Source organism: Rhyacophila brunnea, unplaced genomic scaffold, assembly GCF_057557595.1.
Source record: "Rhyacophila brunnea isolate RB1 unplaced genomic scaffold, BYU_Rbru_1.0 scaffold_24, whole genome shotgun sequence".
Classification (NCBI taxonomy): domain Eukaryota; kingdom Metazoa; phylum Arthropoda; class Insecta; order Trichoptera; family Rhyacophilidae; genus Rhyacophila; species Rhyacophila brunnea.
This window is the reverse complement of record NW_028232904.1, coordinates 9848310-9874630: the sequence shown is the minus strand read 5'-3', so window position 1 is coordinate 9874630 and position 26321 is coordinate 9848310. Positions and strand designations below refer to the sequence as shown.

General features: G+C 36.3%; 1 protein-coding gene across 1 annotated transcript in view; it reads right to left on the bottom strand.

Annotated features, from left to right (window-relative positions):
* LOC147069016 (gamma-tubulin complex component 3 homolog) overlaps positions 1 to 25224 on the bottom strand; it is a 32159-nt gene extending 6935 nt beyond the window's left edge. The window contains exons 1-15 of the mRNA XM_085951613.1: positions 25052 to 25224; positions 21252 to 21343; positions 19206 to 19381; positions 17264 to 17449; positions 16136 to 16265; positions 15009 to 15215; positions 14547 to 14629; positions 13981 to 14107; positions 6818 to 6949; positions 5954 to 6044; positions 3860 to 4011; positions 3099 to 3291; positions 2497 to 2642; positions 1942 to 2136; positions 806 to 1023 (exon numbers count right to left, since the gene is read on the bottom strand). Of these exons, the coding sequence (XP_085807739.1) occupies positions 806 to 1023; positions 1942 to 2136; positions 2497 to 2642; positions 3099 to 3291; positions 3860 to 4011; positions 5954 to 6044; positions 6818 to 6949; positions 13981 to 14107; positions 14547 to 14629; positions 15009 to 15215; positions 16136 to 16265; positions 17264 to 17449; positions 19206 to 19381; positions 21252 to 21336 (2121 nt within the window). The 5' untranslated portion in view covers positions 21337 to 21343; positions 25052 to 25224. The remainder of the gene's footprint in view (positions 1 to 805; positions 1024 to 1941; positions 2137 to 2496; positions 2643 to 3098; positions 3292 to 3859; positions 4012 to 5953; positions 6045 to 6817; positions 6950 to 13980; positions 14108 to 14546; positions 14630 to 15008; positions 15216 to 16135; positions 16266 to 17263; positions 17450 to 19205; positions 19382 to 21251; positions 21344 to 25051) is intronic.
* Between the last annotated feature and the right edge of the window lie 1097 nt (positions 25225 to 26321).

The following is a 26321-nucleotide window of genomic DNA, read 5'->3' as shown; positions in this document are numbered from 1 at the left end:
ATCTTCACACAGACTTCATCTCTTAAAAATCGTTATTGAATCTGAGTGAATTACACTTGGGCTGGTCATATATGAGAGTCGATGATTGAGACAAATTTGAACAGCGTTATACTGCTGAGCTACTTCCAGCAATAAACTGAAACATGCATAACGTTATTATGTCGTAAGATACACCCTGTAAGATGAGTGTTAGGTCATGACAGGCGGCCCTCGTAGTCAAATGCGTAAGGCAGTGGATTATCATCCGGATGCTCTGGGTTCGACATGGTAATTATAATTAGGTGATTTTATCATAGCCTGGGTGTTTCTGTGTTTGTTCCATTGATATTACTGCACCACTGTACTACTACACTATTGTCATGGCCTGTTGTAGTAGTGATAAAAAGGAGAAAAAAATGCAGTGGATACATATGTTAATTTTTATTTTTATCACAAAATTGCCATCGAGCAATGTTTACGTAGAAATAAACAACACTGAATTTTTTAAAATTAAAGTGTGTTTATTACAAAAAATAATCCTAAACTTAAAAATGTATATTATGTGAAATTGTAGTGAGATTGCCACTAAGATGTCTACAGTCATGGTATAATGATAAGCCAACAGCTTGTTCATTGTACTTTCTTCTTCTTTCTCAGCGCTACATCCTAGGGGGGTCGGGTCGGCTGCTCTAAATTTAGTGGATTAAAATGGTAAATGCAACAATTATTACAGGCTATTGCCTCAAAATGCTAATGAATATAGTAAACTAATAATCATGTTTGCGTGTCTAATTTTCAGTGACAGGCGGTAGCGAATACAACATACCATAGTAGTGTTATCCAAGAGCGCCCCCGAGGTGACGGCCGCCAGGAAGCTGGTGTGCGCGGCGAGCAGGTCGTCGAGGGCGTGCGCTTTCTTGGCCCCCGCCTGCAACTCTTGCCAGGCGCATTCCACTACCACGAACAGAGCGTACTGCAACTCCTTCACAAGATGCACCATCTCCGAGCGGAGGGCCTGCAGGTGCCGCAGAAGGGGCATCGCCTCTGCAACAATACCCATCCATTAATTGGGAAGACAGTCAACTAGCACGCTTGCCGGATTCAAGCCCACACGTCAAACAAAATTTTTACATTCTAATCAGTCCGTCAATCTAATGTAGATAGAATCAACAATTAAATACCATTTATGCTCCTAAGCGAATATATGGGCCTCCACTGAGTGGAAGCAATATTAACAGACTTTCTTTCCAAGGAATGGTTGTTAGCAATTCAGTCAATCCATTGGTTCTTGCACTGAATCAAACGAACATTAAAAACAATATGCATTTATGCCAGCTGTGGGGTTGAACCAGGATACCGTGGGTGCGAGTTAGATCCAATATAGTGGTGTTTCTGATGTTGTCCCCTTATTCCTTTGTCTTTCCACCTCCAGAACAAGCATTGTCACACCATTATGTTGGAAACCTATGGCAGATCACTTTTTTTTTTAAATTGACTTGTGATAATACAATGTGGAAATTGTCCGCCTCGCGGAGAGATTTATAAACAGATTTTTGTTTTACGAGAAATGGCTCTTAACCACTTGCTTAACCTATTAAATCCATTCTCTGGGTCTAAACACACATTGAAAAAAGAACATGTGCATTTGCCAGATTCAGGATTTGAATCTGATACCCACGACTTCATAAGCCGACATGTTACCGCTTGACTATCGGCTCAGTGAAAATAGACCCATGGTTCATATATTTCAAATATTATATATACTTGTCTTAGGTAGAACTATGTTAATTACTATAAAAATATTTAAGCCTTGTTCATATCATGTTTCAATTGACAATTCATGAACCAGGCAATCCACACCCGGATAATTAAGAGTTTACAGTATTGCCAATTTAATAATGAGACATAAATCGTAAAGTTATAAAGCTTCAGCGGACAGAAGGCCGTTGAGTATGTACCAACCGGATATCTTGGCGAATGTCTTATACTCGACAGTCTGCCGTTTCCACATCTGCGCGAGGGTGTGCTCCATCCGCTTGGCTCTCCACAGGTGCATGAAGAGGGCTCGGTAGCAAGCCGCGGCCTCCGGCTCTAGGACTGTCCCCAGGGGGCCTTCTACGCGGTAGAACAGCGAGAATACGTCCCATCCCGTGTCACCTATCATTCAAGACAATCTTTGTTTAATTCTAAATACTGGTGACGACACATCCTTACAATTATCAGAATTTTGTTGGATGGCGGCGTAGCAAATCGTTTAATTGGTACTAATTAATCTAGGTGTTATGTGTGGATCACTGTGTGGCTGCAGTATTCTGTGATGTCACCCAACAGTCTGACACTCCGTCACACCTATGGACTGCTTTACCTCCATGTTATATCTACCGAAACAATACGACAGTGGTTACCGATCTTTGGATTATAAAAAAAAATTGTATTTATCCCTTCAGAATAATTATGACGAATAACCATGCTGTCAACGATACAAGAGAGTTTATAAATAGTTTACGATTGACTCACCAGGTAAGGGAGTGAAGAGATTCACATAGAGCCTGTTGAGAATGTCGGGGTCATCATACTGAGCATTGGTGGCTCGGATGGCAGACTCCAAAATGCTCGTCAGGTTATGCACATACAATTTGTTGGCATCCTTGTTCAACTCAGGCCTGGAACGATAAATAGATTTTAGCATGGAACATGCTTTTATCTTGACCTCCCGGACGGATTCGTTATGAAAAATCGCACATGCGCAATGAAAAATAAAGTCACAAAAGTAGTGCGGCGCAGGCCGCGAGACTTTACAGTTCAGTCGGCCGCGAACGGTACTTCGGGAATGACGTGTAAACCCACACCCCGCAATTTATTTTATTTCCATTCGAATTCGGACAACCAGCATTCAGAGAATCAGTAGGCAAAGCATGTTCCATGTTTAATAATTTTAGCCGTCAGGGTTTAAGTAACCATCATCTGAGAGGCCCAGACCATAAATGAAGAAAAGGAAAGAGATAAGCTAGACATCTTTAAAAGAATCTATAGACAAATATTTTTGTATTTTAAAATTAAATCGAAGGTCTTATTAGGAGACATATTATGACAGCATTAACATGGGTAGTAGAACTCACTCCAGTAGCACCATGAGCATCTGAATGAAGTCTCCCTGGCCGAGGAGTAGATAGGATCGCAGGGCCTGCAAGTGCTGGAGGAGCTTGTGGGGTCCCAGAAGGTTGTCCAGCAGGCAGCGCGATACTCCCAGGTACGCTGACCACATCACTGACTGCTGCTTGGTCTCCGGCCCACCGGAGAAAAGCAGCTCCACTGTTCAATAGCGAGTTAATAAACCATTTTTTTTATTCAACGAATTCACAAAATTTGAGAATGTCACATTCTATAATATTGAATATACATAATTTGAAAACACTGTGCTTTACCAATTAAACTATGGGCATTCTACTTAATTATGACGAATTTAACTAGTAGTTCTTACATGAAATGCTTATCAAATTGCATTAATGTTGGTTATCAGTTTTTGTGTTTTAAATGAAAGTATCAATTATTGAGTGCCCTCATTACTAAAACACCCTGAAACACAGAGATGCTTTCAAATTATGTATATTTAATTAACTAAGTTATTTGAAGGGTAAACGGGCAAAACAAGAACAAGAAATGTCATACTAAACTGAAAAATGACTTAAGTACGGTAACACTTAAATTTCCACATCTCCATATCTACATTAATGAAAAAGTGTAAAAATAACGATTTCTCAGGTCTAAAAGTGGGAAGGTCCCATGACATGTAATGAATTTATTGTAACAAGAAATGGTGATATTGAATTTTCTATTGACAATGTAAAATAGTAACACGTCTATTTGGTTCAAACCATACCACTGCTATTGTCCAGGATCCTCTTGAGGGAGTCCCTCTCAGCCACCTGCCCCTTGTGGTCGCACACCTCCCTCAGGAATGTGACACTCTTGCCGGTGGCCACGATGCGCTGCGCCTGCTTCTTGCTAATGAATGCTGGCAGCATGGCTTCCCTGCAAAAATCAAAAACGTTGAAAATAACCTTCTACATAATTATATGGGTAAAACCTAAATATTTGAAAACAAATAAAAAAAAAATTACCTCTGGTTTACTGATTAGTTTGGCTACAAGTGACTACACATTGCAGGTGAGTTTGAAAAGAACTTTACACTTGTAGTATGACATTTATTTTCAGGGCATAAAAAGATAATTCGTCACGATTAGTAGATGAGCAGTCAGTAATCAACGCTTCAGCATTATTATTTAGTTGGAAAATCTGCACAGCATAAACGCAAAAAGTGGCAGCCAATGTTTGACTTGAGAAATCGGAAATGCCAACCCTTTTTTTTTTCTCGACCATGTACGATCTTAACCCAGCCGCCGCGTAAGTTTCAATATGAAAGAAGCCCTGTCTGCGGTACGGTTTTTCTAAATGCTATTCTTCGCTGTATTACGATAAATACGGCAATTAAAAATAGCTGGTATAACTGTTATCATGCCTAAGAAACACTTAAAAATGCCCATGACCATGAGCAATAAAAATAAATGACATAATCCAGAACACAAGTTCAAGTACATATTTAGAAATATTTCGACGACACATTATTGTTTTCGGTTCGGTTTTTTGGTTGTCTTTTATTCCCGCAAACATAGTGTTGTAAATATTCAACTTTACATGGTAAATCACTCGGCGCACACTCAACTCGAATGAAAATATTTCGTATACCTAGTGCGCAGGCGCTGTAAAATACCGCGTAGATATGAACTGATGCAATCGTACCGGCGAATCTCAATAGATCGAGAGGGTTCGGAAGATCAATGTTTATGAAATTAAAACAACATATTTTTGACAAAGTTATATAGGTGGAAGTAAGCGGATGGATCGGGCTATTTTTTAATAAAATTCTCAATGCCGCATGAAAAATATTTCTTGCGTTATCCACAGGTCAAGGTTTGCGTATCTGACTGCTATACGATCGCCCATGTGTTACGTACTAGCCGTATCCTACTGGAATACGGTCGCCGGGAAAGGGTTAATAAGATCATAATATGGGCCTCCACAGAACGGAAGTTTGTATTGACAGATTTTGTTTTTACGAGAAATGGATGTCAGCCACTTGCTCAACCTATTAGGTCCATACTCTGACTCAAACACAAATTGAAAAACAATATGTGTATTTGTCAGACCCAGGATTCGAACCTGGGACCCACGACACTAAAGGCTAACGCTTAAGCCGCTGCGATGTTAATATGACTGAGCAGTTTATCACTTAAACATGCTTCATTCCTGTAATATATGAATTCAAATGTCATGATCGAAATAGTGTATAAAACTCATTCTATTCCAAATTCTTTCGAGACAAATGCATAAGAACAGTTTATACTTGAGACAGTTCAATCAAGCAGGATTATGCGCTAAATGAATGACTATGAATGAGGTGAGTAATGTCTGGCAAACTGGTAACATGTAAGAGAAAAATCAGACCAAAACTTAGCTGGCTAGATGCCTGAAGTGGTTAATTAGAGATTGGCTATTACAGGTAGTGACAGGTAAAGAATTGGTGGAGAAAGAGCGCTGTTGATTTTCTATAGGCTGTTATTAAGATGACCAGACCGACTCCAGATCATTAAACTTACAATTTCTCAACACATCATCACTATGTCAATAGCATTCTCATATTATGTCAGTTGAAAGGGAAGATTTACCGAAGTCTGTCCGATATTCAGTCGGGTCAGATATTGCGACTTGGTTTCCACAACGGACAGTTATTTGGTTTTTTGTAAATTTGCGGCGTCATGCGTTGAGAGTGGGTTTCATTTCAACTAGGCTTGACCAAAGTGATATCAGAAATCGAAATAGGAATTAGGCTTGCGGCATTCACAATCAGGGTTTTTGGATAGTTCTTTCTAGCACGACTTTGGATGGGATTAGTGGAGACAGTTAAATTTGTTACCTGACTCGGTACTTGTCGTGCCAGAGTCTCTCCGTTGTCACACTCTGTCTGCTCTCGATGAAGAATTCGTTGTAGGGATCTTCTATTTCTCCTGAAAATAAAAAAATGAACAATTATTGAATGAATTGTATTTTGCATTGACGGATCGAGTGACAAAAATGAGTTATGATTCCTGTATATTGCTAAAACCCTCAACATACACAGGAAATATTCAAACACACCGAAGTATAGATCCAATTGACGGCTAATTGCTGTAACATGTTGGCTGCATCATCGGTTGGTGGCTGGACTTAACCGACAGACGTTTTCAACGTACAGTGATCCCCGCTTATCCCTGTGTAACCTCACGCACATCTCACTTCATCTTAATACTTACGTAGCGGGACATCTTCTAGATTATGCTTCGTCTCTCTTCATAACACCAGCCACTAGTTATTGTCACCAGATGAAGACGTCAGTTTACCGCCACTGCACAATTTAAGTTTTACCCAGTTAAACAGTGATATCTGGAACTCCGAAACTCAACGGCCTCCTCTTTCTCCTATATTAATCCATCCTTGTTTCTCTAAAGGCCTTAGGCCCTTTGGGTAACATGGAATTTTTGCACCGGGTTCTTGAGAATTAATTGGATAATTACTTTACTGCGGTTCAGGTACAATTGCTCTTAGGCAAGATCAAACAGATTGAAAAATATAATACATATGTGAATTTTGCCAAATGCAGGGTTTGGAACCAGCGGTCCATGAGTGAGACAGAGATGAATAATCTGCCACCACTCATCATGGGTCAAATGAATTACTTATGTATTATTTTTTTCATTTACTACGCCACTGACATTAATAATCAATAAAACTGAATGATTACCATCAAGAAGCCACCTGCAAAGCATGACATAGAGGGGGTAGCACACTTTGGCCAGGAGCTGGTGAACCAGGGAGATGACTCTCGGATCGCCGTGAGAGAGGAACCGGTGAACGTAGGTCGCCAACTCGCCGCCTGACAACATGAGATCAAAATACCATTATGATTATGCATTCATTTGACAACTCAGAATAGTTCCTTGTTGACTATAATAAAACCTTGAATCAAAAAATTGAATGGCCATCTTAAATACATTTCTTATGTATAATAGCAGGGGTGGCCACACTTTTATTTTCTAGGATCAGCAAGTTGAAAAAATTAATTATGGCGATCGACTGATATCACTTGTAATTATATCATGCGAGAACAATAAAACCCCATTTTTTATAATTCCAATATGTATTTTGAAAACAGATATTTTATACATATAAAAAATAACGATACAGAAACATCGAATTATCGACAATAATATAGGTACTTAAGTAATATTATTATGTCTTTCACTTCTAAAAAAATTAAGTAGGTACACATTAACTGTATTTTCGAGTCACACAATTTACCTGTATATCTAATATTAGAAATTTTGTAGTAGCTAAGATGGAACCCTTCGCCAGGAAACATACTTAAAATAAATTCTATTCAATATGAATTATCATTTAATTACATCAAATTGCATCGCACAGCCATGTATTTTAAAATTTAAATATTTCTTGAGGAAAATAGCTCCACAGGTGACTATTTTACTATTCGAGCAAATTTGTGGCTTGTGTTTTTCTTACTTAACTGGTCGCCCCACTACGCCGGGGTCCCCTCAGGCTAGAGCCCTGTCAGACCCCCCTTGTGGGAGCCATGCCTGCTGGTGTATAATGCAATGATAACTGATAAAAGTGGGTACTGTTGCCTCAGTTTTACATAAAGTAATAAACCCAACATGATTCCAAACCAAGGAATTCCATCAGTCGTTACCAATACTAATTTATGAATAGGAAATCGAGTACGATTAATATTCGACTTAAATGCATTAAATATATGTTCTTTTTTGGATCGTTCCTCCATTGGTAAAACTGTTAATAATTCTTCTGAAGCAAACATGTCTTTAAAAATCAATCGAATAAAAACGCATAGTTGTGCAATAATATCCGTGTAATCTACCGACTCGTCAAATTGCAAGGACAGGAATTTACATTATTTATTTTATTAATGTTTTCTTGTAGAATTTCTTCCAAGTTCTCATCATTTGTGTTCTTCATGAGTGTATTTCTTAATAATGATATATAAGAAAAGAGATAAGAACTAGCGGATTTTAAAAGCTGGAATATTGAGTAGTTTTGACTCGTTTGAACAAGAAATAGTACAATATTATTATTATGCCCGCTATCGACCACAAATACCTTCGCGATCGACGCACTGGCCATCCCTGTATTATACAATCATGGCTTATAGGGTGTTTTGTTTGGATAGTGGCAGATGGCCTGGGCGATGTCTTGAGTTTTGTGTTATCTAAGATGGTGGCCGCTCCAGACATTGAGAAGACTACGGCATAGTCAGACCATGTACCTAGTTCAATCGAAGAGCTCACTTGACTCTGATAGGGCTTACGGCCAACCGCATTTATCCGTTTTCAGAGAGTGCAAGCAAGACTTCTGTAGTGAACTAGGTGAATCAGATCTCACGACGATGCCAATCTCGACTCAATTTTATTCGATAACTGAAGGCCAAACATCGCCTTATATAGTCACATAGGCGACCCCTTCTCTTCTGTCTATGTGATAACGTCTGTGTGCTATGGTGGCAGCGCCTGATAGTGGCAGCGCCAGATGGTGTTGCATGCAACGTCCGAATGAGTGAAAGAGAAAGTATTTGCCCCGCGCTACAAAAGGTCATTATGTATTTTGTCATATCATTTATCGTTAAAGAGTTATAAGTCAAACTTTTGTTGAACACGCGAAACGGAATTTAAAATAATGTTGATTACGCTCATGGTTAAAAATTAAGAATTTTGGGTATATTTGGGAGCTAACCTTAAATAACAAGTATATATACTTTTTAGGATAGTGGTTAGTAGATCTGTGATTATAGCATTTTTTCAAATTATTCTATCAGCAAAAAATGCATTATATCTTTAATTTTTCTATGTAGTAAGGTAATATGTGTGATATGTGAGATATTAAATTGAAGACAAATACAATAATAGTGTATAATTATTATACACTATAAAATCCTATAAAGTTTGGTATGCAATGTCTGCAAATATGTAATCAACTAATTAGGTGAATCTAAAATTATAGTGGAATGTCATACAGTAAAACCTCGTTAATACGAATTCCATGGGACCGAAAATCGAAAAAAATTTCGAATTACGAATTATGAAATGTATGGGGGAAAAATATTAAAATTTTGAGAAAAAAAATAAATTTAATTTTCATTAATTTTGTTTCCGATCATAGATTTGCCTACCGAATAGGGTCATAAAATGTCAAGATTATTTTTATTACCTTCTTAAGGCGATGTCTTTGGCCTAAATAACACATATAATGTGACTTTTACGCCATCTTTTTATATTTAAAGGCATCTACCATGAATTTCTAAAAATCTGTTACTAAAAACTTTGGTCAATTCTAACCAGATGGCAGTAAGTTACCATAATAAGTTGCAAGTATTATTAAATTGCCAGATGAAAAAAATCGCTAGACAAAAATTCATTTACATATTATAAGAATATAATAATATATTCTACTATAATATTATTATATATATATATACCTATTCAAATAATTATATTTTTTTTTAAATAAGTACAATATTTTATTATATCGTATTGACATTTTTATGATTTAAAAGAAAAGTTTTAAATCAATTTATACTTGCCAACTTCTTTTTTCATTTTGAATAGAAATTTAGAATACAAAAGGCCAATATAGGGCCAAAGGAATGAAAATATGGAAGAGAAGTATTAGTCTATTGACAAATTTTTTATTTTTATTTTATAAAGTAAAATATACTATATGCACATACCAGGTCACACTGCAGATGAATATTACCTACTCTATAAACTTAGGGAAGGTAAAGAAAACAACTTGTTCATAGGAGTGGTCAATTTTAATAGAACATTACACAATAAAAATAATACAAAAACCTTATAAATAGGATAATTAAATATATTTACACTTAAAATTAGTTAAAATTATGAAATAAAACCCTAAATATGTACTTTAAAATTGCTTTGAGCTGCATCCTATACTGTGTGATACAGCTCAAAGCAAAATTTTGTGCACACGTATATATTGCATTTTATGCAAATATACCTGGTGCGGGACTTGCATCCAGGGTATCTGCACACGGATGCTGAATGGTGGCCAACGCTGTCCAAACATACCTCAGCGATCGGTTGGGGGACAACCGTTCTCCTGCGAGCTGGTGGCTCTGTGTCTACCTGCGATGTCGACATGTTTCTTGGCCGACCTCGTGCTGGCAGTGTTAAAATGTTGGCTACCCGATCTTCATACCGAATAATAGCTTTCGCTAATCTGATTCAGTACGACAACAGTCCCATAATATCCTTTCGGGGTACATTTTCTAGTTTACAATTCCGCATATACATTAGCCAACAGTTTACCACCGCCAAGTCCACAAAGTGGTTAAAAACCCTCACAGGCCATTTGCATGTCTTCATCGCAGTCCTGTAATAAGTAATTATCCGATCGCAAAGATCAATGCCACCCATCGACATATTGTAGTGCTTTACAATGGCCGGCTGAGTGGCACTGATCTTCCTCTTTACTTCCTTCGACCATCGCATGCAGGTACCAACAGGAGTACTGCCGACCGCAGTGGAAAATAATAACACGGATTTATTTTCTTTCCACTTGACTACACAGACTTTGTCATCCTACCGAACCTTCTCATCCCAATCTCCCCTCTGCATTGCCTTATCGTTTTTTTAATTTCTTAATCACATCGCCGAGTCTTGTCGTGAAGTAACGAATCGGCGAGCTTCAAACTAGTGAAAAAACGATCAGTATAGACAATGCAGGAGGATTGGGGAGAGTCCGGCAGAGTAACTTGACCACACTTGCGCCCAGACCGAACTGCTTCATATCTCCATCTGATACCGTTCCCTTCCCTACATATATGTGAAAATCTATCACTAATCCATCTCTGGCCGCGAGAACAAAATTTTTAAGGCCTACAGGATTTGGCTTGTTGCACAAATTGCCTGTGTCTACAGCGGCCAGTGAACGGCATCATTTGCTCATCGATGGAGTTATGAGCAGGTCTGGGCAAAGTATGGCATTTTTTTAGAACCTCACTTAAAAAGGGACTAATCTTCCAAAGTTTATCTGTGCAGCCCGTGCGGTCAGCAGTGTTATCTGCAAAATGAAAGTGATTCCGCAGTTCGAAGTACCCGTCTCTGGGCATTGCTTGATTAATGATTGGAATGCTTAGATCATAACACCAGTACATTCGAGTCTGCGGAAACCTTAATGTACCCATCATAATTTTGATGCCGGTGAATACGAATTTCGAATTCATATTCACCGACCACAAGTCCCTTTTTTGTGCTGAATATAAATTTGTCTGCTCAGCTATTTTTTCGAAGAGAGTGAGGTTGAAGTATTCGAAAAAGGAGCTGAGGACATTGTCAGCAACATGCCCTCTCACCAACAAATCTTCCTCCAATTCCGGACCAGCATTCGGCATACTGAAACAATAGGAAAAAAATATTATTACATTATCCATATTTCCTCATTAATTCAAGTATTTAGCAGTAAAAATACAAATAATGATGGGCAATAATATGTCAACTCCTCATTCGAGACAATCGCTACATCATGTGTACAAGATGTAATGAATTCTTGTTTTTATGCCAAAGCATGTAATGAAAATGAATCTAGTGTATGACCGGATGGTCTATAAAACCAATAAATATATTATTAAGAAAATTGTAAACCTACCATTTTGTGAGCCAGGGAAGAACCCTGGATTGTGATGTCGAAGGTTGTAAATGTCGTCGCTGTTGTCGGACTCGTAACCGTCGCCGACTTCGCAGTCTGTCGTCCAATATTTCGTCGAGTTCATCAGTATTAAAAGATTTATCTATATGTAAACAAAAAAACATAACCTAATTACATTCATATACTCGTGTCAAACTTATCAGTTTATCACTGTAGATAACGTTTTCAATTTACGATTATGTTGTATTAAAAACACGGACACGTGTTTGAAAGCACATAAAATATTTGATTACAATCAATCATTGGTTACATTGTATAAGCATTGTGAATAATTATAATGATGATTATGAGATACATTTTCGAGACAAGTTTCAGTAATTTTGAATGAAATTAAAATTTTATTTTATTAAATTCGGTTCTACAATCATATTATGCGAATGAAAGAAATTCACTATCTATTAGATAATTTACAAATCGTACAAGATGGGCTCGATGACATTTGTCATAAACATAACCTCAAACTAACGTAAAGTATTTATAATTCTACGAAAACGATGAGTCTACGCCTAAAATAATATATATTGATGATAAATGCATGATGGTGATTGAAAATACAGTATATGTAACTCTTTTCAATAATTTTTGAATGTTTGTTTGACAATCAAAACTGCGTGACATAGTTTGTCATTTTGATGTACGATAATAATATTATTTATTATACACTGAAAAGTTTACTTACTTGACAAAAATGTTACTGATGAGTCGATTCCTTCCTGTTTTCAAACAATATACCTAATAATGGCCAAATAAAGAAGAATTGTCATAAACCCGATATTCGATCTTCGATCGAGAGCACGAATGCTACCATATGTTAAAATGCGAGATTTGTTTATTTTGTTGATTATTTTTATCATAAATAATGATAAAAAACAGTTGTAATTTAAGCAAATACTAATTGCAAATAATTCGCAGTTTCAAATTTTGAATATAGGCAGGTTTCTACGTAAATTAAGTTAATATTGTAATTTCAATTATTAAGTTATTTTTATTCATATGGCAATTTCGCCTCAAACTGATAAACTGATTTTTGTCAAAATGCAGAGAAATGTTATTTTGTCTTGTCTATGTGTGAGTTTCATTTTCAACGTCATGTTATGGTTGTGTGTGTATTTTGTATGAAGATATTTTGTTTCCAAATAATTCCACGACGGCAGCACTATACGGCCAAGCGTCGGCTAAGTGTTGTCAGCATGTTGCCAATTCGAGCAATTATTATGGTTTCGATTTCTATCGATTCGTTAATATACAAAAATACAAGATTAAATTTAAATAACTGCCGTAAAAATTAATAAATAATATTTTTAATAGAAACGCTAATCGTTTTTTGCGATAAATTGCGTCTAAACCGAGATATTTCGATTTTAATTGCATGCTTTCTAACCTCTAAATCGATGTTTTTTAAATTTAAAAAAAAAGATATAAGGATATAATAAATTCCAATTTACGTTTAGCGTTTCGCTAGGTAATAGATTTAGATATATTTTTATCGTAATTTTGATAATAAATCTTATGTCATTCATTCTTACCACCCGATAGAAATGTACCGAATTTGACACGTATTTTTGGTATATAGAACTCCACGATACATCTTAATTTTTTATTTTATTTTTCTCATTACTTTTGAATATATATCTACCGATTAATAAACTTTTCTAGCTATTTTTCGATAACAACTTTACCTAGAGACATCACCTTAAAAAGTAATTTTTGATTTTTTAAGAAAAGTCTGTCACAATTTTCAATGACTGGCTCATGAAATAGTGTACTTTATTACGATTTATTGAATATTTTTGTATGCCAGGGACTCTGAAATCATTTCGAATTACAAAATTCGAATTAAAGGTATGGTTTTATATGAAAATAATGTTCAAGGGACTTTTTTCTCAGGAAAACTTCGAATTACGGCGAATTTCGAATTATCAGTGTTCTTACTAACGAGGTTTTGCTGTAGTAGAAATGCAAAGTTCTCTTCAAGTTAACCTCAAATGAAGTCATTTGTAGCTAACTTAATCAGTAGACCAGAGATTCTCTTTTAGCCTCAACTTCACACATTTTGGCTCCGTTTCTATAGACAAAGGTTTTTTTCAACATCTTTGCTTGTAAGTAATATATAAAATCATATATACGTTAGTTAATCAAATATGGCGGCACCTTTCTTGTTCTGGCAGGCGTATCCAATGGTGGCGAGCCACTTCAGTCGATGTAGGGGGTCCAGGGCCCAAACAGCCAGCCGCCTCAGCGTCAGAGCTGCACTGTGGCTCGGAGATGAAGAGTTGAACTGAAAACAATCAATTGATCAAGATACTTGATAAAAGGTCAACCTTTCAGTCAGTACATATTGGTAAGCTATAAGAGATCTTTCTATGACTACACATATTATTTTTCCATTTACTTGCGTGAATGTGAATTTTGCTATTTTCCTTGTCCCCGATAACTGTATTGGTGAACATGAAGCATTGGTCGTTTGATCCTCTATATATATAAGTAATCATCCATTGGTAATGGCAATTGGGAGGACAATAACTGTGTTAAACTAGATTGAAATATTTCACTTTTGTGAGTGATACATTTGATGTATGTTTTTTTTGTAAATCATTAAAATAATGCTTAGATTAAAGTCTTCGGTAGACAGTTCGCTAAAATGTCATGATATGAATGTCTTGAATTAACAATTTGTAATGGTGGTTAAGTTATTTTGTGAAATGAAATAATCAAACCTCCGTTTGTAAGATGGCTAAGGATCTGTAGTATTCGGTAAGTTCATTCCTGAATGCGGAGATCAGCCCTTCACCGACTAGACCTGAAATGATAACATATTCATCTACTTCATTCAACTGTCGAATTTACAGGACACATAATCGCAGTTTGTATTGATTACTTAATATATCAGTTGAATCGGTGTTTTCGTGGTAGATCTCCATTGTAATGGTTTTGAAACAGAGTTTTTTTTATATTAAATTTAAGTTATTTATGTTGTCAGCTATTTGGGGTGATATTCGGACCCTGTCATTGTGGCCGGCTCCCCCTCGATGCAGTGATCCGCATCCTGTAAGGTTTCCATGGCAAGATAAGCACAATCAGGTAAGAATACGATGATTGGATCCAGGGCATGGACAGTAGAAGTTGTGTCAATAACTAAGAACCAATCCTTCGATAATAGATAAAGTAAGAGAACGCACCGATTGGTGTGCATCCAGAAGCAGGATCCATGTACATGCATATCTGATCGTGCAGGAAGCCGAGTTCGGATATCCTGGCCACGAGGGCGTCCCTTCCCCGCAGAGGTTGGCCAGCTGGAGACGCCTCCTTCCGGCCGATTCCTCGCGCCGCATATAGCACTTCTTGGATAAGCTCCCGTTCAGATTTGCCACAGTCACTACTTGTCGCTAAAGAAAATGATCATTCAGATGTCAATCATAATGTTTACCTCGGCTAATAAAATAAGTGGTTCTTTTGTTATCAGAGTTTTCAATATTACGGGAATGACTTATAATGTAAAAAAAGTGAAATTACACCTCACTCAGCATTTCTAGCTTTCACTGAGGCCTAAAGAACTATTTCTACTGATGTGTTGTTTGACCTTGCCAGAAGTTACCACATCTTAACTTGACATAGTGATTTTGACTTAAGATTTATCATTTGATCTAATAGCATTGCCTGTTGGGTCACGTGGTAAATAGCAAGACGCCTTCTCAAGTTGGTTTCTACGATGGAAAAATTCTCGGCTTTTATATAATTTACAGTGTCTTAGGTCGAGCAAGGGTCTCTTCCGATCAAAGCTTGACCATAATAGATTAAATATGAATAAGAATCACGTACTTCCTAATGCAGATCGTTACACAGCATTGAAGGGCACTAAACTTCTATTATGTCACAGTATACACCTGCCTGACATGGGGCGTGCGGTGGGCTTTTAAACACTACAATGGGCTACGAGGCCCAATGACTAACATTAGTACAGTAGTAGAAGCGAAACGATTACATAAACACCTAAACTTTGAGAAAAGCACTTTTTTGTGACCATACGAGGAATCGAAACTGGATTCCACGCGTGAGAGTCCAGCGCCTTACACACTGGGCCATGAGGATAAGCAACTACATAGTTAAAATCATATACGTTTTATCTAAACTGAAAATAATATGTATGTACATCTTCTTGGCATTAAAGCCTTACGCTGTTTGTTCATGCAGGTTTGTCTTTAATATTGATTGGACTTCTAAAATAAACTTACAACTATTTAACTTGTACTATTTACAAGTAAATGCATAGTGACATAAACAGCAGAAAAATAAAACAGCTTTTTACTTGTTCCATTATTCTTATCAGTATGCGTGCGTTGATAGTTGAGCAGATCATGATTGGACGAGATGCTTGTCATCGAACGGATACTTCCAAATTCCGAATCGGCGTAGATGTGATTATTTCCGGTGATTGGCTGAAAACAACAGATTATTCAAATTGGAAATAATTTAATTAAACATCTGAGGGAATCATTAATAAGATGTTTACTATGAAATCAATAATAATTTATGCAGATTGATGATGAGTCAAAATGAGAAATGAGTGTTTTAACACTAAGCTGGTTCTCACATCAGAATTCGCCTCGTGCGTCTTGACCGAGAACTGAGACCGGCGAACCAATTGTCTATGTGACGAACTCGCACAACTACTAGCGACACTCACATCTCGAAACGTCAAAATAATATGTACTCTGGCCAGCGCCATTACGCAAATATGTAATTGGACGCTGAAACAGCGATTAATATATATTGGTACCGCAGAATTTTAAGCAGAAGGCGAAAATATTGGATTCATCCGTCAATTATTAGGCATAATATCCATGCACAGTGGATCATTTATCGCAGCAGAACTCATCAAGCACCCAGTGACTAGCGTGCGCGCACTGACGTCTGGATAAAAATGGCTGCATCGAGTGCTTTGTGCAAATGCTAGCTGGCATGTTCTCGGCGCTCGTGACATCCAACATGTTAGTTAGAAGAATCGATAGTCGACCTGTCCCATTTGTTGTTCAGTTGCATTCGACCAATCTGCAAAGCTCCATTTGACGGCATGTGTTATGACGATAACGATGACATCACATCGACGAATTCGATATGCGGTGAGTTCCGATGTGCGAGCCAGCTAAAATTTGTGTTATTTTTTTCCTGCATACTTGCTCTCAAATTTTTTCCCTATCCAAATATATTCCTCTATTCCAAATCCCTATCCTGGGCCAGTTGTATCAGATCTCCAATGCCATGGATATTGAGTCGCAGGTTCCGCTGCCTTTTACCTCTCTTTGCATTATGAGCTAGAGTAAATCATACTTCTCAGTATGTATGCGGGTATGCAGTTTTTCTAAGTTTGATAGAACCTATGATCTCTTGACTTATTGCATAAACGGTAAATAATAAGGTTAATAGTATCACTCACATTTTGTGGTACCTGGTGAAGTTCCGAGGCGAAATCATTCATGTTGATTGCATTGCTCGACGCCATCTGGTGAGCCTTGTACAGCTCGCTGTGGACATTCTGCCGTTGTGTCTCCATGTCCGCCGATTCATTGGGACCCAGGGCGTACAGGAACTCAAGGACCGCCGTTGGATTCTTCAGCACCGGCTGGAGGAACATGATATTACTTTGAATAGGTAATTTAACTTATTTTACCATAAGATAGTGTTTCCCAATTAAATTGAGTCAAGGAAATCTATAATATTTTTAGTTTGTCACAAAAAAGAAAATTGACGTCCAAGCGCAAAGGAATTTCTTGGTTCAAGTCATATTTGTCGAGGTGGAAGGATACACATTTTGTCCTATCTCATGTTCGATAAATAAATACAAATTTAATAAAAAAAAATATATGGAACAAGTTTAGACAAGTGTGTAAACAGTGCGTTTAATCACACCGTGAATACCAAATTTACTGACACTGAGAACTGTGGGGGTTTCCCACCATGCAAAATATGGATCCAAACATTGAACATAACCAATCACAGCCATTTGCATCATTTCCTAGTATAGTAAAACCTTAGATTACGTGTAACTTGGTCTGCGAGTGTTTTGCAAGACGAATAATTTTTTACTTGATAGTGAGGTCTTGCCATATAAACAAAATTTTGTAGAAAACACCATCCGAGACCCCACCCTATTCATCCGACAAAACCGCATACGGCTATAAGCCACACGGCATATCTACGGAACGTATCATTTGGATTCATCGAGATTTTGTACATAAGCATCAGGCCGTGGCCGTACACTGAATGCCTCTCTACCATAAGTTGAGCAAACCGATTGCTAAATTTGACAGATTGCAACTGACTGCCCGCGTTTGTTGTTCATTGTCATACTTGTTTTCTTCCGTGTTTCATCATAATCGAGTGAATTATTTTGATTATCGTCTAATGGTATTATCTATTTTAGAATTGATCCTATAATTGGTGCTTCATTTTATTCAATCATGCTTTATTTATACCAAACTTTGCTTTCATAGATGAAATTAATCTACACGCCCAAAATTTTGTAAAAGTGATGACGCTTTCGAATTCAAGAATTACATTAATAAATACACATCAGACGCAAATTAATGAAAATCTAATTAATATATATATATATTTCTAATAACTCAATTCATATGATTGTGCTGGAATCGATTTATGCATAATACATGATATAGTATCACGATAAGCATTTACGTTTAATTGTTTATTTTCCACGTTAAGTAATAGTAATCGTGTACTTCTCAAGAGGTTTCCTATATATTGTAATCATTATATTTATTCAATAACGTTTATTCGGCATTCTCATCATCCGGCTATAATGTAATATAAATCAGTAAATATAAGAAATAATTAATATGTAATAGCGATTTTAACATCTTTCATTGCCATTATATTACTACTAGGGTATCTAGCGGTAAAATGTGAATATTTACACAGTATAGTTTTTGTTTGGCATAGTAAGCGTCCATAGACATCAAACTTATCAAAAAGTGACCATAGAGAAAAATATTCTTCTGTTTTTGTACAAGGAATACTTATCCAAATACCGTTTTGACCAGATCATAATTAACATGAGGGCACCCGAGTATACAGACTCGCACGCAGTTGGGTAAACGCTCGACTAGTTTGTATATGGTAATAAACGGTTATGGCATAAGGTAGCACTGTAATAAACAGCATTCTAAAGTTGATTTCTGTGGATGGCCTATAAGGCTAAGAAAATTCGCTTTAATATACAAATGCTTTGAATTAAAAATACGTATCTAGAACGAATTATGCTTACAATCCAAGTTTTTACTGTACTTGGTAGGTGCCAGATCTGCAGATAGTGGACGTAGCGCATGTCAATATCTAAGAGATGAATTAAAAAATAATACCGAAGTCTTTAATTTCTCATAGTGCTGTGAGAAGTCATCCACAGCGGTGGCGGAGCGCAGCCTCACGAGCCTCTCCCGAATGCGGTGCCGCACCACGTCTTCTGATTCCAAGGATCCGTTGACAGGCAGATTAGCCAGAAACGCGACTGCCGTATGGTATGCCGATTGCGTCTCCACTGAAACCAATTTCATGATGTAGTTTTATAAATCCTTATTTATTTGCAGGAGTGTCATGAAAGTTGAAAATGATTATTTGAATTTTATATTAGTTTCCGCTATAAACTTTGCATCACAGAAGTAAGTCCTCACAATGGAACGCTCAGCTTTAGCACCCAACTTAGGTGCGTATCGACATTGTATTGTTTTTAATACATGTTGAAAGATAACTCACTCCTGACTCTAAAGTTAGATGAAGACCGGAACCTGAACGGGTCTTGAATCTATGTGAACATTTCCGTATTATCTTCTTGAAACCAGGGAGGCAGTTAAGATCCGACATAAATAGAGCACACTAAGCTTTGTCAGTGAAACGTATTTGTTTTCATTGAACCAAGACTACAGTGTGTTGATAGAGTTGGGTAGTTTTTAAAATACATACAATTAAGCCCATAGAAGATAATAGTCAAAAAATATTCTTTTATCTATAAAATATCTAAAATTATACCATTAAACCATACACCAATTTAGATATTTTATAGATAAAGGGTGTTTTTTTTAGAGGTATAGAACTTTGAAATGGAATAAAACAAAGATGACTTTTTATATTGACATGAAATTTACTTTATTCGAAAGATGCTCTTCTGGCATTATAATTTAAATATGACTTCTGGCATATGACCGCCACGGCTGGCTCGGACGTAGTCTAATCTGGAGGTCCAATTTTCGATGACTTTTTCCAACATTTGTGGCCGTATATCGGCAATAACGCGGCGAATGTTGTCCTCCAAGTGGTCAATCGTTTCGGACTTATCGGCGTAGACTAGCGACTTCACATATCCCCACAGAAAATAGTCAAGCGGCGTTAAATCGCACGATCTCGGAGGCCAATTCACGGGTCCGAAACGTGAAACTATGCGGTTACCAAACGTTTCCTTCAATAAATCAATTGTGGCACGAGCTGTGTGACATGTTGCGCCGTCTTGTTGAAACCACAGCTCCTGCACATCATGGTTGTTCAATTGATGAACGAAAAAGTCAGTAATCATGGCTCTACAGCGGTCACCATTGACTGTAACGTTCTGGCCAGCATCGTTTTTAAAGAAGTACGGACCAATTATTCCACCAGCCCATAAAGCACACCAAACAGTAAATTTTTCTGGATGTAACGGTGTCTCAACATACACCTGAGGATTATCATCACTCCAAATACGGCAGTTTTGTTTATTGACGTATCCATTCAACCAAAAGTGAGCTTCATCGCTAAACAAAATTTGCTTATGAAAATCGGGATCAACGGCAATCTTGTTTTAAAATAAATTTTCACAATTTGGAAGCGTTGTTCAGGCGTCAGTCTATTCATGTTGAAATGCCAAACCAAACTAAACATAAATCACTTAACAGCTGACAAAATGGCCGCCAATTAAAAAAGTGCTGCCAGCTTAAAGTTCTATACCTCTAAAAAAAACACCCGTTAGAAGAATATTTTTTATCAATTATGGTTTGGTATAGGCAAGGCTTAATGAATTTTAAAAAACTAACCGACACCATTATTTGTAATACGTATTCTTGATACAACGAAAACAATTAAGCATACATAAACTATTATGGTTTGGTTTAGGCAGAGTTAAATTGAATTTTAAAAACTATCCAAAATTGTATTATTGGGTCAATGAAAACAAACAAGACCGACAAAGTTTAGTGTGCACTATTTATGTTGAATCTTAACAGCCTACCTCCACCCCTCGGCACTGTTATGTACTATCTTCTTAAGTCCCGTAAGTTTGAATGAAAAGCACCTACCGATGCACTATGATTAACATAGAGTACCTACTTCCGAAAGTTCTTCGTCAATGGCGTGGGGTTTCTTAATAAAAAAAAATGACAAACCTTCATCGGGACATATCTTGGCACACAGTTTTCTGAGACATTCTGTAACTTCATTTGAATTGCCGTCATCAGTTTTCTCCGCCATCGCAAATCTGAAACAAAAGATTAAAATTGAAAATAATAGGTGTTCTTTCATTTTGCTTGTGTCACTTACGAAGCCTTTTATCAGGGTGTTAAGATTCGATAAACATCTGCGTTCCAGTTGAATTTTGAAACATATTGTGGCACTTAGAGAGTAGTGCGTAGTCATACTGACTAGAAGCGTAAGCAGAGAGGTTAAGTGCATAACTTACACTGTCGAAAACGGCATCTGTAATCATTACCTTTATACTATATACAAATGGTAACCATATGACCACTAAATGTCAGTTTACTGTCAAACATAATGCAAACGTAAACAGATAATATTATATGCGAGAGAACTCTGTCATTTATGTATGAATAACTTTCATTCTAATGGTATATGTAACCATATGAATTAAAAAATGTATTGTTTCAATAGTTACTCATTTTAGTGTTTAATTTAAAATATTAATATTTTGACTCAGGAGTAAATATGTTATCCGTGGCAGCCTGTACCCTGCAAACAATCGAAAAATAGATAAATTGGCCCTAATGATAATAAGATTGTGCATCACTACGATAAATGCTTAGTTCGTACTAGTTATACAACTACTTAATATTTTTAAGAGGTTTCCACTTGGGTGATCATAAGGAAAATATAAGCGGGAGTGTCTTCAGTCACCAGAACAAAACCGGATGAGGCGTGACAGAGTGGTTGTACAATTGATCTATAGTGAATGTACAACTTATGACGCAGTAAGAGTAGTTGTCTTGTCAGGCCAATAACCTGGATCCAAATAAGCATATTATACCTTGAAAAAGAATCGTTATAATAGAACGTAGAAGCTTAATTGATAAAGTACATTGGCCGAAATCCATTGGATGGGTTTTGCAGTATGCGGTATCGTATTTTTTTCAAAATTTTTACTAGTACAGTAAATTCACGATTATCCGTGCATGAATTTAATTTTTTAAAAAATCGAAGCAAGAAAGAAACGAAGGAAGAAAAGAGTATAAGAGTTAGACGTGGTAGGGTGGAAAGTGAGGTTTTAAAGCAAATCTAATGTGATGCGATTGAGCTTCTCTAGTTGGTACGACCTACATTTGAACAGGTCCGCTATTGCGAATTAGTTTTCATGAGTGACACTTTCTCACATGGCGAGTGGGAAGGTCTATTTTCACCAAGGCTTGACCATTATAGATCAATTCAGGGTAGTGAACTTACTTTTTAGACCAAACCCAACCAAAACCTAACTTAATCTACCCTAATATAGCCTAATCTTAATGTGTGATAATGATGTATTGACATGTATGAAAATATCAAACTTTAAATTAACAACAATTGTTGTTATTATTAGACCGAAAAGCATCTGCGCCGACAGTAAAAGGTATTTAATATAATTGTCTACATGGGACGAGCTGTTTCCACTAAAAACAAAATGATAAATGGTCATGAGGTCATCTGTGGCACTATAACCCAGAAATGATGTTACACAAATAACTAGTTTCGTTCAAAATAACGATCAGCCTCAAGAGTGAAGATTATCTTAACCCTTTGGCTGCTATGATGTTGTGCAAAATCCGGTCGAAGATTGCTACCAATAATTGTCGATAAATTAAAGTATTGTATTATTTTTAGACACCTTATCACTCTAATTGATTCTGCGAAATCGGAATATTTTGAAAACACGTTTTGTAATTAGTTTATCGTTTTGAATAGATAATGAGGCTATTAGATATCCCCCGCTTCGTCTGCCTTTAAAATTAATTGAAATTCTCTTTCTCGCTCTATCATACTGACGACCACGTGTGCGAGCGAAACGAACTATCGAGTTTTTATTTTTAACAGCTATTGGAAACAATCGGTTACTTCAAAATATTATTTTAATTCCATTCGATTGCGTTAGCTAACGACACATTTTGCCTATAATACTCATATACCACCATTTGAAGAAATTCCGGGCCCAAAACATCCACCACCGACTGATGCGTTGCCAATATCATACTTTGAGTTATTTTTTACGGAAGAGTTGTGGGAACTTATTGTCTTGGAAACTAATCGATATGCTCAACAATATATAACTTCTACATCCGTATCTACTCATTCAAGAGTAAAAAAATGGTGTCCGACAACAGTAGGAGAAATGAAGGCTTTTGTGGCTATTATCATGGAGATGGTGTTAACAATACGACCAAATATTTTAGCATACTGGTCCACAAACTCCAGGTGCATTCCGTGGTTTAGGAAAATGATGGCTAGAGATAGGTTTTTACTGTTATTAAAATTTCTGCATCCATCGTACAATATGCTTGAGTTGTGAAAAAGGTCTTCATGGTGTTTGCTTATCGGAACATTTAAAATATTGCAAATGATTTTTATTTCATTATTTTTTTTATAAATGAAATTGTTTTTATATAGTATAAATCCACTTTAATTTAATAGAAAATCTACGGTCCCTTCAGGGAGTCACGATCCGTGTATTTTACTTTAGTAAATTAGAAATAAGTAAGTTAGTATTAATGCTTTCGCTGCTGAATAGATAATGAGATTTTAATTGCCCCCTTTAAAATGCACGTTAATTACATCGATCGGCCGCCTGGTCATTACGCACCGTGTGCGTCTTCCGCGTCCAAAGTATTAATTCAGTTAGTATAATCTTTAGTATTTTTAGGGAAACACTGTTCTAAAATACTTTTTCCACTGTTTCAAATGTATAATATTAAATAAAAAATTGTCATTCCACCCAGAATTTGACTGTAAGCAAATAAAAAACGAAATTTGTTTATATTGTAAACTGAAATTTGTATTTGAAATTAATGCTTTTATTATAAAAATGCTGATACGATGAAAAAAAATACAATAGTTATAAGTTCTAACCCTACCCAGTCACAAAAATATAAATCAAGTTATATTACACAACAATAAAACTAAATATATCAAAAATGTTTCATACCGCTGAAGCAGTAGTATGTTCCAAAATTAACTTAACATTTCAGGCATCAAATGCAAAACGACGATCGTTGTGGCCAATATCAAAAACAACGATATATCGTTGCGTAGCATTCTTAGGGTTAATAGACTTTTTGATAGTAGTATTTTAAAGAGTGCAGGACAACCCACCTTGTTTAGGCTCTAGATCCTAGCACGAATTGAGCAATGTGTGAATTTGATTCGGCTCTTGGATTCGAATTCGCAACCCACACCCACAGGTTTGGTGGCGGACATCCTGTCCACTGTGCCCCCAAAACCACACTCACTTTGAAGTGCACCCAACGTTCATTACGTCACGTTATACATTGTGGAGAATTAACTAGTGTTGATGGGAGAAGTAATACATATTATCATGTTGTATAACCTCTCACGTTACGTTCAGTCAGTATTCAATTTTGACAACCTTCATTGACAAATACGAGACACCAGTAAGCACACTGCATTGCTCGCATGTGTGATCATTTATTGTACACTAATGGGTATTGACTGCATGACTTTACTGTCGTTTTACACAATACGGGGAGTTGGAAATAAGCGAGTAAGTTAGTTATATGGGTAGAATGAATAGTGGAAGGAGTAAAATAAATACATAGTTTACCCACCCTATTAAAGAATTAACCGTGAAAATGGATGCTTAACAACCCTTACATAGTCGTAAGTTGCAATATAATGTAATGCATGGGATGGAAATTAAATATACAACTAGAATCAAAAATACATTATACATTATAAAGTACATACATACCAGTTTTTATTCCAAATTCACCCGTTCTTTCGTGTCTTTCGGGTTACTTCAAATCGAAGAGAGACATTAAAAATATCAAACAACGCTACCGATTGATATCTTTGACGGAAATGTTTAATTTTATGATTTAAATTTTAAATAAACAGTTGTCAATTGTTTTTGTGCTTTATTATGGTTTATTCGATATTTTTTGGGTCAAGACTCACATTATACCTAGCCGGGAACAATTAAAAAAAAATATTGGTGATACATGAACAGGCTTCTAATTTTTTTTCAATTTAAAAATACGTTTTCGATAATGATAAAAAAAAAATTATAGAGTGTATTGCAACCTGTTAAAATTAATAATCATGAAATAAAGAAATAATTGTGTACATTCGATTGGATAGATACCTAGGTAATAATTAGGTCAAGAAGTATGGGTGACGAGCAATAAATTCTGTAAATTTTTGGTTTAGCAATAACGTCGCTATAGGATTTGTTTCCCGAATATCCATTTTTGTCGAAATCGACATTTTAATGCAGTTCAATTTCTTTTATCGTACTCTACCGAAATCATTTATAAAAAAAATATTTTTTTATCTAGGAACAGAGATATTTTTTTGAAAAACCCGAATACGCCATGTTAAGTTACAATTACTCCGTGTTGTTCTCCCGAATGTCCAACTATTCGTACCTGAATATCCAAGTTAATTTCGGTCGAAATAAATCTCTGGCTGAGTTTTTATTTCCCGAATATGACTTTTAGCCAATCAAACCGCGCTGACGCCGTGCATCTCGCTCCCACATTCACGCTGTCTAGCTCTAAAACAATCACGCCCACTTTCAAATTTTTCGGCCGTCTGGAATCCTCTTTCAAATTTCATCTTATTGATATTGTTTTTAAACTTACTATTGTTTTAATAGTGAATTCATCTAATTTGAAGAGATTGTTTATAGCTGATACATCACCAGTTTGCCCTGAACTTATAGTAAAGTTATGGAAGTGAGTATTTTAACCTAAATAACTGCATTTTGTTTTGATAAATGACACAAAATCCCAACGGTTATATGAATTCTACAGTATGACCCGGCAACTACTATGACGTAAAAAATAATTATTATTTCAAATTATTATTAATCAAACATTGTTTGTCTTTATTTTACTTTTAATCTAGGTATTTCTATGAAAATAAAGGCGATGCTATGATTTATTTTTGAATGCGCTGATAGTTAATTTAATTTAATATGTATGTTAGTAACTATTTATTTGGTGAATATTATATACTTA